Source organism: Coturnix japonica, chromosome 7, assembly GCF_054131305.1.
Source record: "Coturnix japonica strain WE chromosome 7, WE-NBRP24, whole genome shotgun sequence".
Lineage (NCBI taxonomy): Eukaryota > Metazoa > Chordata > Aves > Galliformes > Phasianidae > Coturnix > Coturnix japonica.
Window position 1 is genome coordinate 4,350,588 of NC_140669.1, and position 14,168 is coordinate 4,364,755.

The following is a 14,168-nucleotide window of genomic DNA, read 5'->3' on the forward strand; positions in this document are numbered from 1 at the left end:
TAGTTGGAGACTTGGAGAAGAGGTGAGTCTGTGACCACTGGTATTGGAACAGGAAGCTCACTGTTGTCTAATGTGGCATTCCTAATTAAGCTTAAATTAAGTTTTAGTAGTAATGTGGCATTGCTACTGTTCGGTGTTCATTGGTTTTTCATTTGAGGATACTTTGAATTATTACAGGGATTTTATTGCTCAGATTGGGGATGAGGAAATAGTTCCTATGTTTTCCTGTCTGAAACCATACTCTTACTGGAAAAATCCAGCCATCAGTTTTTCAGACTTACCTGTTCAGTTATGGAATGGATTGCATTTCATAGCCTGGAGAAAGTCAGCTAACAACTGGGAAATTGGCAGAGGGAGGAAGATTCATGTAATAGCTGGTGATAGGATGACCGTAAATCAGCAGTGTAATAGAGCTGTGAAAATAGCAAATACTATGCAGTGATGGATGAAACTCTATCAGATGTTGGGAAGTTACAGTGACTTTGTACAGATACCGGTGAGCTTCCTTTCAGAGCAATGTATCCAGTGCTGACCATGCTGTGGTCAACAACATGACCTAAAATTCGTATAACTTCAAAGAAGAGTGACATAAAGAGGCTGTCTAATGAGATAAGAAGATTGACTTTGTTTGCTTAACTCTAGCTGCTTAGTAGACAGTGGAAGATTGTGCTTGCCATCAGGAAATACATTTAGAAAGGAAAACAAGTAGGGGTGGAGGGAGTGGGGGAAACAAGTCTATAGTGTTCTGGAGAAATTAGTAAATTGTGATGTAGTCTTGAGAAATTTTCATAGGTTTTTGGAGGAGTTATTAGCTACCCAGGGGGGTGGTGGAGTCACCATCCCTGGAGGTTTCAGGAGATGCTTAGATGTCGTACTGAGGGACATGATTTAGTGGGAAATTTTGGTGATAGGTGGATGGTTGGAGTGGATGATCTTAAAGGTCTCTTCCAGCCTTGGTGATTCTGTAATTCATAAACATTAGAATAAACCATTCTGGCAGAGCCTCTCGGGAAGAGCAGTGGGACAAAACAAATACTTTAATTAGTTTGAGAAGTTTGAAAAAAGATTATTATCTGTTGCTTGCAAAGCACATATACTTGAAGAAGATAACCCATCTTAGTATTAATTAAAAATGGACAGAACGTGTGCTTTTTAGTGTTTTAAAGAGCTAGGATTCAGATTTTCTATGCATGAAAAAGTCTGTAGCTCTCCAAGGATAACGTGCCTTAAAAAAAATAATTCAATTTAATGCCAAAGATTTTGCTGTTTTGTAGCTGCCCCAGCTGGTATCCTCATTGGTAGTCTCAGAAAATAAAGGCTGTAATGAACACAGATCTCCTTGCCCCTGAATGAGCTGTCCCTCATGGTCAGTACTAATGCATAGTACATGGACTGTACAGGGAAATGCAAATGGTCAGTATTTGTGCTGAAATTGCTCTGTGAATTTATAAAGGATTTCACCATCCTCTACATAAAATGAGGAGGCAAGTCCAGCCTCATTTGTGAGCAGCAGAATCAGTCTTAAGTTGAAATGAATACCTGTGTATCTTTGAGAACTCCCAAGGCAAAGGAAAAAGTAGTGTAATTGAGGGTCAGCTTCACGTGTTAGAAATGCAACCCTGATTTAAGCCTTATTATCCAAATCTACAATAGCATTTTAATGTAGAGTTGTGTTTCAGATTCACATGGTAAAGTATCTAATTTTCGTAATCTAATTTTCGGTATACTTTGATCATATGACAACAGTTAGGTGATTACTTTCTTGCTCTGTCTGTTGCCTCTACGTTAAAAGTTAATGTTATTGTCAGTCTCCAGGAGAAGGGTAATTATTATTGAAATTTAAAGTTTGTATGTTATTTATGGATAGATTCATGTTTCCTCGTCACTAATGATGTTAATAAAAAGCAGATATTTAGGTAACAAAGAAATAAGTTTCCCATCCAAGAAAGCTGGAAAAACAATTAAAATTACCTGTTCTTTTCTGTACCTATTTGTTACTTACTTGCAAAAGTTTTTTGTTTTTTTTGTCCTAATTGTGTAAATGGATGTAATTATAGAGGGTAATGATTTTTAATTTATATCTTAATATATTAGTCTTTTCTTATACAGTGTAGTAGCATTAATCTTGTGTAGGAATAATGTTTGTTAAGCAATCCAGTAAAGAGTTAACCTGAAGTCAAACTTCAGATCTTTGTAGCTCCTGTGTATGTGCATATGAGGACCTATATAGACATACACGTATGTTTGTATATGCATAAATATACATAGGTGCGTGTTCTTGATCACAGCAACGACAGAACTTATTTCTGTGATTGCAAAATGAGCCTTGATTTGAATAATTGAATCTTAAATCATAGATTTCTATTATAAATCTAAATGTGATCCCTTCAAATTGTCAACCGGTAATGTTTTAACAACTTATTTTAAATGTAATAGTTATTAGACTTGTTACTGCTGATTAAATAAACAGGTATGTATTCTCATTAATTTTCCTTAGCTGTTTTCATTACAAACAAAACATTTGCTTTGCAGACATAATTTTTGCTTTGCATATCATCTGTAGCATGCACATTTTGATTATATGAATTTAAATGTTAAGTGTGTGGTTTTTTAAAGTGTTTCTTAAAGTGCAGCTGTGGTATGGAATAACAATGAAGGACAAGACAGGAATTCAGAATGACTTTGATTAATCAGATTCTCTGTCAGGAATGGAATTATCCCTCAGGAATGTTGTAGGTTAAGTTTACTCTGCCTTATGGCCTTGTGATGGACTACGTGACCTTTCAAATTCTCCTCAGTCCCTGCTTTATGATTTGATGATCAATTCATTTTAGCTTTTTACTCTTTGTACATTATGAATAATTCTTATGCCTTCAACAGTTTTGTTGATGTTGTAATCATTATTTTTTTTCCTATGAAATACTCTTTATCTACATTTTAATAAATAAGAATTCATTCTAAATATGGTAATAGTGATGGATATGGCTCTTATTTTGCTGCACAGCAATCATGTATTCTTTCTAGCCTAATGTTTCTGAATGCTGAATGTCTATAAGAAATTACAAGGCTATAAGTTACTGTTTTTCAACATGAGTATGTAACAGGTTTTTTATACTGTTGATGTAGGGCTATTACCACTAATGGTAATAATTGAGGCCATAATTCACTTCATTTACAAAAATGAAATCCTGATTCTCAAGGTAGTTTTAGTAGCATTGAATCTGGAATTGTATTATTTATTGTAATATCTTAAAGTCACAGCAAGGTGGTCTTTGCTTGCAAATGTGATTTAATCTCACAAATAGTTAATCTTGTTATAATATTGTCAACTTAATCAGAATTGATTTGTTTAGTAAACCCACTGAATACTAATCAAGGCTTGGGTTGAAAAGATTTTGTAGCAATTTTAAGCCTTCAATAGCTTCCTGTTATTCTTGGATGAAGTGATTTGTTGAGTTTGTGGAAATATTTTGAAGCCTGTTTTATAATTGGTAGTCCTGTGCCAGTCACCCTCTTAAGATGTTATAAATGCACTACAATGATGCATTGTACATCTTCTTTAGGAATACGTTTTCATAAACTTGATATTATGAATCACCATATTTGCTTTACCTTATATTTAATGAGTTGTTCTTCAAACCATCTGAGCACTTCCTGGATTTGCCACTGTTTAGTATTTGTAATTATCTTGCCTTTTTTTAATAGTGATTGTATAGGTATATTTAAGATTCTAATGTAGTCTCTGTACATGCGTATACTGACCAGGAAAAAAATGACACAAAAAAACCAACACAATACACTGAAATACTATACGATGCGTAAAGTAATTCGCTCATGCTCATTTATGTACACTTCTGTATATTCTACTTAAAGAAAATATGTAAGTGTGGATTTCTTAGAAGATACGGTGAGCTGCTCTGTTAATCACTGATGACTGCTAATAAGTATTGTCTCCAAAATAACAAGGAATGAAATCCTGCTTTGCACAGTGCCACTAGGAGCTTTGCTCTATGCTCACACCCTTTGAAACTCACATTTTATTTTCTCTCTACAGAAAGCTTTTCTTTACAGACTATGGGAATGTTGCCAAGGTTGAGAGATGTGACATGGATGGAATGAACAGAACATGGATAGTGGACTCTAAAATTGAGCAGCCAACTGCTCTTGCACTAGACATCATCAATAAATATGTGTACTGGATTGACATCTATTTGGATAATGTGGAAGTTGTTGACTATGAAGGGAGAAAGAGGCATACAGTCATAAAAGGCAGACAAGTAGGTATTTATTTGAAAAATATAGGACAATATAATTATAGATATACAGAAACTTTAAAGGATCTGCTGAATGTTTTATTTCATTTGCAGTTTAGCCTGTTCTGCAATTTATGAACTTCCACATAGTAGTTCTTAAACAATGCACCATTTAAGTCTCAGTTGCAATTGCAAAAGGCTTTAGGAGGGAAAATATGGGGCAGTGGAGAGATACCAGGCAATAAATTAGTAAGGACATAAACATATTGCCAGTTCAGGAAGGGAAGATTAACGGGTGGAGGAATGTTAAAGAAACAGAAGAACAGCAGAAGTAATTCACCTGTTCAGACCAATGAAGATGACCTTAAATCATATTTGGTTGATGGTAGTGATGTTTTTTCTTAATTGAACCAGATGTTCAAAGTCATAAATACAAGCACTAAGTCTGGAAGCTTTTGAACAGGACTGTATCAAGCTGTTGTTTCAGTGTGGAGAGAATAGTAGTTAGTAGTTCTACGCAGTTGCAAGGCTCATGAAAACCAAGGGAAAGTTTACAAAGATTAAACCGTTGTTGATTGCTACTCAGACTTTAGGGACTGGTGTGGATACGTTGGATTACATCTCTTTGTGCTTGAGGTTAAACAGGGTGCATAGGGAGTCCAAATAGAATAAGTAATTTATCTGTTCTGCCATGATTCTTTGCCCAATTATCAAATGACAAATTGTTATCATGGCCAGCAAACTGTACTCAACAGATTTCAGGGGTTGAAGTTTATCTCCTATGTGCAAATATATCAAAAGTAATGTAAAGGAGGATTCAGAAATTTGGTACAGATTCATTGTTGTTATCACCTTTTTTTGTCTATGATTTCACTATAATTGGATTGAATTCCTATCGGGTCTAAGTGAAATACTATCATTGATTTTATTTAAGCTTTAATTGATTAAAAGTAGAAAATGATGGCAAAATTTGGTCAACTCGAAATTGTTTCCAGGAATCACTGAAGTATTTGATGCAAGGCAGCTTTTGGATCATCTTTAGTTTTGGTTTGTGAAGTGTGTCTGAACTTGTCTGAGTAAATGAGCTGAGTAAATACTCTGTGGTGAATAATTTATTGATTACACTGGTACGATTTCAGCCTGTAAATATCTGAACACCTGCCAACAAATTCTCTTTAGCTTGCTTAGCTTTCAAAATTGCTCAATGAGATTTTAAATTTTCTAAATCCATACATCAAGCACAACCTCTGCATAATTAAACTCTTCGTGTTTGAACTGTCATTGGCTAATTAACCAACTGTATGTAAGTAACTTTCAATCAGTGTACTCGTACACATCAGGGATGAATGAAATAGAGTTTGCTTCTTGTTAAGCAAGCAGTATTGTGTGAACACAGGCATATTCTAAGGTACAACACAAAAGGAGCACAAGCATAGTTAGTTAGTTACTTTAAAAATGTTCAGTGATAATGTCTTGCCCTGGTGGCAATCTTTGATTGTCGCAGCAAAAAAATACATGAATTCAACCTGTAAACTATCTATATTTACTAAAATTATTAGTTAATGCTAGCTAATATTAATGATGGTTATAAATGTTTAATTAATGTTGCTTTATGCTAATGTAATATATTGCATTTAAGACAACAAGCAGGAGTTTTTAATTTAAAAGATGGAAGACCCACAGCATTTTAAGAATGAATAAATGGGTTGTTGGAAGTATTTTGCTTTTTTTTTTTTTCCTCACTTGTTTATGGTTAGAAAAGTTTTATAGATCCTTGTTCATTGCAGAGGAATTGGACTGGGTGACCTTTAAAGGTCCCTTTCAATTCAAATGATTTTACGATTACGAATGTGAACTAGATTTGTAATAGTAGTTTGCTTTTTTTTTATTTACTGATTTTTATCAGTATATTCATAGATTATTTTGTGCAATTTGCTGTGTGCATTGGACGTTATTATTAGATGCTTATAGAATGTATATCTGAAATATTCAGCTAAAATAATGATTGTTTCCATCTTTTTTCCAGGTTAGGCATCTCTGTGGTTTGGCAGTATTTGAAAACTACTTGTATGCAGTCAATTCAGATAACTTCAGTATTTGGCAAATAAACAGGTATAATGGCACTGATGTTCGGTCCCTTACCAGACTTGAAAATGCAAAGGAGATTCGTGTATACCAGAAAAGAACTCAAACATCAGGTAAGATGAAAATTCCCCATTCTAGGAGACATAAAACCATCTATTAGTTGGATATGGTCTCAAGGAGGTATCCTTCCAAAAATATGCAGTTAAAACCTATTACTACTGCAGAATTTTCTGTGACTTTTTCATGTGCCTGGTTTCCCGTGTCTTTTCCTGCCAGTTTTCCTGCTTCCCTAAGCTCCTACAACTGATTCCTGCACATTCAACTTGGAGAGCTGCCAGTGAGCTCTGCTTTGCAAGCTTTCTGTCTTCATAAACACAGCCTTTTGGGGATTTAACACTCTCAGAACTGTTAGGTGTCTAATACCACCCACCTGCTTGGGTCTCCTACCTTGAAGATTCCTGCTTTCTCTGTATCTGCTTTTCACACAGAGTACAAACCTGGAGGGACTCAAAATTCATTCCCTTGGTTTTTGGGGTTGCCAAAATGAATGGAAGTTGGGCAGCTGGCCTGCTTAACTACCAGCACAGTGGGGGAACTGCTGTTTGCTTTAACCCTGCTTGAATAAATACCATCTTTGGTGTTCAGTCTCCGTTCAAGACTGGGATTAGAAACTTTTAAATACTTAGGATTGTTGCTAAAATATCTATTTCATATGTCTATTCTGACTTGAATCATGGATCCAGTGACGTGTATTTCTGCACTCAAAAGGATGACAAGATCCAAAATGTTTACAGTGTTGTTTTATCCATTAACATGTTTTGATATGACTCTAGCGATAAAAACTAGAATCCTCTTTATGACTGCTGGGTCATAAAAAGCCAGCACATCAATTCTGATGATAAATGTCACTGTCATTAAACATACTGACTGCTCTGAGAGAAGTTTTTATATGTGATTTAAAAAATAGAAAATAAAAAGATCTCTAAGCTGATGGAGATTCAATGAACTAATTTTACTCTGTGGCTGAGGGCACTGATTTGCAGATGTTGGTATCTGATAAAGGCAGCAAAAAGTCTCCTCGCTGTAGGCTCCCTGTTTGTATCCCTGAGGGACTCAGAGAGGTTGAGTATTGGAGACATGTGAGTACAGTGTAATCTGGTATTACCACCTGCAATTACTCTGTTCCTCTTGCCCTTTTTTCACTCTGCAGCTTCTTTTGTTTCAAATGGGCATGTTTGTTGCTTGTCAAGATTTGCTGTAAAGGCTGTCTCAACTTGGTGGAAATTCTGTATACTTCTAACAATATCGACCTTAAACCTCTGGATTACTTTTACCAAACAACTAGAAAGCTTGAAGGGAAGGGAAAGGAAGGGCTAAAATGTAGTTTTTGAGATAAAATACCATTCTGTTGTAGGCCAGTGTAAAGTAAAAGGATAGATTTTATTTTCTGATCAGATTTACCTTTAAAAATTTTAAGAAGTACAATTTGATGAGCTCTTCTGCTAATTTAGAGCTGTGCACTTAAAAATATATCAAGGGAAAGGAATTCTTTAAATTCTTCAGTTGTTCAAATGCAGGAAAAATGCTACAAGGCTTGTCTTGTTCTTCAGCTTATGCGTACATATCTACCATAGAAAGGTGCTTTCTAATGGTGATGAATGAATAGTTAGATGGGATGGTTAGCATGAGATTCTGCTCTCAAAGCAAACAAACAAAAGAAACCACCAACAAAATGAATTGAACAAAGAAATAAAGGGAAAGAAATTTGGATATCTCAGGGGAGATATCTGCCTGGTGAATAACTGCAGGATTTCATTGAAGCAATAACCTTATTAGACTTGATAGCCACAAGATGATTCTTTGGATATGCCAACTTATCTTTTAAATCGCCTTGTTTTGAAGTTACATTTTGGGGAAGATTATGAAAATTCCCTTTTTTTCTATGTCTGAACTTTCTACATGCTGAAGGATATAATTATCCTGCTTCAAATAGAGTTCAATCATGTTGTTTTTCACTCTCTGCAGTCAGAAGCCATGCTTGTGAGGTGGACCCATATGGAATGCCAGGGGGATGTTCGCACATCTGTCTGCTTAGCAGCAGCTACAAAACACGGACTTGTCGCTGCAGGACTGGCTTCATTTTGGGAAGTGATGGCAGGTCATGCAAAAGTATGTAATAAAAATCAGAGAGTTTGCCTGCTGCTAATGTTCCTGGGCATAGCCCTGTGTGCTATTTAACATGTAGTTAATAGCAATAGAAATGACGTGCTCTATTTTCAGGTAATGTTATTTTATATCATATTTACCTGATGCTTTATTCATATACCACTTTTATTCCCTCAAATTGATTTTACTTGATTAGGATCCATTCACACAAGTGACAGTTTAGGCACGGGATGCTGTTTATAGAGTTCTAAAAATCATCATGAGCTATCAGTTAATCAGTTTACTGTGTTGATTTTTTTATATATATATATAAAATATACATTCTGACGATACATAGGGGCTGCTATGCTGTTTAATTGTTTTAATCATTACTTATTTCTATTTACACAATCATCTTTAAATTTTGAAATGGATCCTTCATATATATATATGTATATATGACACAGGTAAGTTTCTTCTGATAATACTTTGTGGCAAGAGGATTGGTTTGTGTAACTGTGGTTATATCTGTCACAACCATGTGATTGACATGACAGAAGGTAGGATGCCGTTTTGAAAGACATGGACAGGTTTGAGAAGTTGGGACTCACACGAGTCTCATGAGGTTCAGCAAGGCAAAGTGCATGGTCTTGCATCTGAATCAGAGCAATCCCAGACACTCGTGCTGACTGAGTGACAAATGTATTGAGAACAGCCCTACAGAGAAGAACTTGGTGTTTCTATTGGGTGAAACAGCAGGCCAACAGCGTTTTGGGCTGCATCAAACCAGGGCTAGCCAGAAGAGTGAGGGAGGTTATTGCCCCCCTCTGCTCTTTGCTCATGAGGCTTCATTTGGCGTACTGTGTCCAGAACTGTAACAAGGCCAGAAGGGGTCATGAAGTGTTAGAGCACCTCTCCTACAAAGGGGGAATAAAGCTGGGTTTGTTCAGCCTGGAGAAGAAAAGACTTCGGGAAGACCTCACTGCAGCCTTTTGATACTTAAGAAAGATGAGGAGACACTTATTTTGAGGACAATAAGGACAATAGGACAACAAAAGGCTAGATGTAAGGGAGATGTTCTTTATTGTGAGGAGAATGAGGCTCTGGAGTAGCCTGCTCAGAAAAGCTCCACTGAGCATCCCGAATGGATGGGGGCTTCAGGCAGCCAGGTGAAGCGGTAAGCAGCCAAGCTGATGGCAGGGAGTTGGAATTAAATGTCATTTAAGGTCCCTTCCTATTTAAACCAGTCTTTAATTCTATTTTTATTTATTTATTTGTTAATCAAACGATATTGATGTATTTCATGCAACAGACATGCAACTGAATCCATTGATAAATTCTGGAAGACAAATGCATTTGAACCCAGACAAATTTCTCACTGTTTTCAAAAGCAATTTCAATGAACTCAGAGAAGCAATGGGGAAAGTTTTTAAGAATTTTAAGAGATCTATTTCTAGTGTGACGTATCTTAAGGACATTTATAAGTATTGTTAGCTTATCTCAGTTATTTGTAATTAAGCTATTTAATGAAACTGTAGAAATCTCTTGAGAAGGAAATATAGATATCCGCGTTTTGTATCTCAGTATGAAAGAAATCAGTATGTCAATCTGTTGCGTTCTTTTCCCATTTGAAAGAAATTTGCTATAAGCTTTTGCTTGCGTCTGAGAAACTTCAGGTGAAAAAATAAAATGGTGTTCTGCATTTGCTGAACTTTACATTCGCGTTACATCTAATGATTTCTTCAGTCGTGGTCTACATTACCTGGATAGATCCTAATGAATTGTAAAATTAAATGTCTGCAATGCTTTATATGTGCATTTCACAGTAGATGCAAGGTTATTCTGCAATCTAGCATTTCTTTTCAGTGTGAACTGCTACTGAAGAAAAATAATTAGATGTAAGCAGTTCACCAAAGTAATTTGTATTTTAATTAAGGTAATGTAATTAGCTAGATTTCTTGAGTTTAGATACCTTTGGAATATATGAAAGTTTAATTTTTGGTATTGAATAACGCTCCTGCTCCCCCACTAATTGTGCCAGTTAATTAAACAGTGACTTTGTTCACTGTAAAGAAGATTAGGCGGCATCAGTTGTTTATGTTTGTAATCTTTCTTTTGCAGGACCAAAGAATGAATTGTTTCTTTTTTATGGGAAGGGACGCCCAGGAATAATACGGGGAATGGACCTGAATACCAAAGTATCTGATGAATACATGATCCCTATAGAGAACTTAGTCAATCCTCGTGCTCTGGACTTCCATGCAGAAACCAATTACATTTACTTTGCTGATACTACCAGTTTCCTAATTGGACGGCAGAAAATTGATGGCACAGAGAGAGAAACAATCCTCAAAGATGGTAGGAATGCTAACAGAAGATTTAAAACTTTATTTAATCTACCCTTTGAAAGCAGACCCAAACGAGACCTTGAACAAACTTGGAGCTATTTTTTTTTTTTTCTTACAACTTCCTACTTATTTTTTCAAGTGCAGAGATTCTGTTTGATGACTATGTCTGCTTAGCCTGTATCTTGCCACTGAGTAACTCTATATCTCCACTGTATTCTTTCAGTTGATGGGATGAATCCATAATGTAACAGTTCACTGAACTGTCCCATATACCTGTGATTGTTATGAGACTTTTCTCTACGGCCTGTATCACAGTGTGGTTTCTGGAGTCTATTCAAGTAGGTTGGCAGAGGAGGACTTTCTGCAGTGCAAAATCACTAATAATAATAATTTGGGTGGTTAGGCTTTGTTTTGTTGGTTTTTTTCTGGCACATGTTTCTTCCTACCTGCAGAAGCAGTAGGAAGACATAAGCCTTTTTGAGAATCTAAAGATATTTTTACAGTATATGGCAATATGAAAAAATATCAGCACTGCTCTACTTTCCACTTCTTCCACCACATCATACAGATTCTCAGTGGCCAAGAATCACATCTCTTTGAATTAAATGCTCTTTTTCCAACTAAGGCCAAACTGTCAACTCACCTTTTCCTTTCATAGAACTATTTCATGGAATATTGCTTCAGCTCCTTACCTCGGTTGAAATCCATTCTACAGTAATTGTTTACTAGTAGTCAAGAGGAAAAACAAACAAACAAACAAAAAACAACAAACAAAACACAACAAAACAAAACAAAAAATCAAAACAATTGCTTTAATGCAGGAGTTTCCATTCCTCATCATTCATAATGTATGTTTTAATCCAGATCTCAGAAGTTAGTTTCTATTTACAGTGAGATTGTCCTTTTTTTTTTTTTTTACGTTGTAAGGTCCCTACAGGCCTCAGTGTGCGTAAAGGTTCTTTCACTAGTAGCCACAAGAAGCTTGGTGGCTGCTTAATAAGTGATGGCTATCTGTGTAAATAATGAATGATCAGCTGCCGATTGTGTAATTCTTTGGTTCACTGTGAATGTGGAAATAGATAATATACATCACAGAAGTTCCACTTCCATTGCTGAAACACTTTAACCAGAAAACACACATTTAATTTAACAAGGAAGTAATCCAAATGTAAAGTACAGGAAGAGAATGAACAGCATATAGACTTAAATACTGTAAGGTAATACAAAAAGGCATCCTTGCTGAAAAGTGTCAGATGGGTTGAGTTTAGTCTAATCAAACAGGCAACCATATATATATATATATATATATATATATATATATATATATATGTACTGAATCAGCAACTTCTCCTATGTAATATTTAACTGTAATTTTTATTTATTATAGATGCAACATAACAGAATGCGAAAGTGTTCTGAAGAGTTATGGATTGTTTGATCATGTATTATTGGTATCCCTGATGCTTAGAATGAATAAGACTAATCGTTGTCATTCTCCACCCACTTCTTTCCCAGGAGTTTACATGATTAGTTAGAACATGGAGAAGATTCATAACTTTAAAGTATATTTAAAGAGTACTTGTTAATGTATGTTTTGTGGTTTAAAAAATTAGTATGGCCTCTGGCCATACCACCATACTTTTATTCTTGTCAGCTCTTGAGAACTCAGCAGGGATAGATTAAATCGTTCTCTGGTGGAAGGCTACTAGAGAAAATCAGGTGTGTCAGTAGGTGGTTTAATATTTGCTTGGAACAGCATGCTGCTAAGGAGCTCTATCTGCGGTAGGTGTCACTTCTCAGATTAGAAGTTGTCATTTTTTGTGACTATCAGTTTTTGCAAGAACAGATATGCTAGCTTGAACAACACTGTAACGCAGATAATTATGGTTTGCCTACATGAGAGCCTGATCCTTCAAGCTGTTGACTAGCAGTTGAGAATGCTGAGCATCTAACGCTGCTTGAGTTTGATTTCCCATATAGTTTCAGCTGTGATTTCCTATTCTTCACTTTGGAAAATAAACTGCTGTGTAGTATTGATAACTGTTTGACAGCTCACAGCAAAGCCAATCCTAGATTTGGCAGCACAACTGCAAAAGTAGCGTACTTTCATCAGCAACAGAAAATGCTATAATTAAAACCTCAAACTTATTTTGAAATGATTCTGTTTTGTTGTTTGTTTGTTTTTTTTAAACATTAAAAAAATGAAACAAACCAGATTTTTAACTGTTTGAAATATTATTCAGTTGGACTACAATAAGGATGAACTCACCCTTTTTTCTTCTTTGTTTTCTAAAGCATTTCTTGGCCCACTGATGTTGTTTGGGGTCACTGTGGGCCTTGAAGGTTTTCTGTTATTCACTTGTAAATATTAGAAAGGATGGGCATATATGGAGCCCACATACTACTCTTGATTATAAAATTTTGGTAGAATTACAAATGTTAATTTTCCAGTTGTCAAGTGAACGGTGATTAAAAAATGGCCTTTCTTTTACTTCATTCTTTGTAAGTTTAAAGTGTTTCGCTGTGGAAAGTTGGCTCAGAGTAGTGGAATCAATTTTGTTTAGCTAGAGTGGCAGAACAACCTAGAGTAAAACTGAGGAATGTATTCAAAGCTTTTAGATAGTTAAAAGTGAATTTCAATTAGTTCTTATACTCTGTGTTTGGCTGAGCCATGTTTGGCTAACTGAGGAAGACTTTCTCTCTCCTTTAATGAACTATCCATCCCTTGATAGATGTTTATCTAAAACAAAGTCAGTTCTCTACTTTTCATTGTGTAGAGATAAATTATCTTCTTTGGTGCAGCTATGGGTCAGTCTCATCCTACATTATTCTCTGAACTTTATGGGCACATCGTCCTTGCCCATCTTTACCGAGCCGTCTTCCTGTGCAGGGGTTTTATTAGTCACTCACTCAAATATAATGCCTATTTGAACTGGATTGTCTCTCCCCAAAAAAGCCAAATAAGACCTTTGAGTTGAAAAGCTGATTTTTCTTAATGTACAAACCATGTTTAATTTCAAATAAGTAGGTCAGACAGAATACAAATAAAAATAAGTTATGAACAAATCACTCCCTTCTTCAGACTTGATATGAGTCTTTTCTGTGTGTTCTTAAGAAAACTTTGCTGAGATGCCTTGGGTTTCCTACATATTGGTCTAGTTTCTCTTGTGAAGAAGATTTACTTGATACTTTGGTTCCTTTTTATCTATTACATTTTTAAGCATAAAATGCTAAAATACAAAAATATAGAGGAGTTGTCAATGACCAGTGGTTTGCTATTTTGCTGACCTTACTAATTTCTACAGCTGGACTAATCAACATGTGAACACGAAAAGTG

At 35.5% G+C, this 14,168-nt stretch overlaps 1 protein-coding gene across 8 annotated transcripts in view; it reads left to right on the plus strand.

Moving 5' to 3' along the window:
* LRP1B (LDL receptor related protein 1B) overlaps positions 1-14,168 on the plus strand; it is a 553,348-nt gene that overhangs the window by 351,590 nt on the left and 187,590 nt on the right. For all 8 annotated transcript variants that reach the window (XM_015869156.3, XM_015869153.3, XM_015869152.3 and 5 more), the window contains 4 exons: positions 4,055-4,277; positions 6,280-6,451; positions 8,364-8,507; positions 10,605-10,841. In XM_015869156.3, the coding sequence (XP_015724642.2) occupies positions 4,055-4,277; positions 6,280-6,451; positions 8,364-8,507; positions 10,605-10,841 (776 nt within the window). The remainder of the gene's footprint in view (positions 1-4,054; positions 4,278-6,279; positions 6,452-8,363; positions 8,508-10,604; positions 10,842-14,168) is intronic.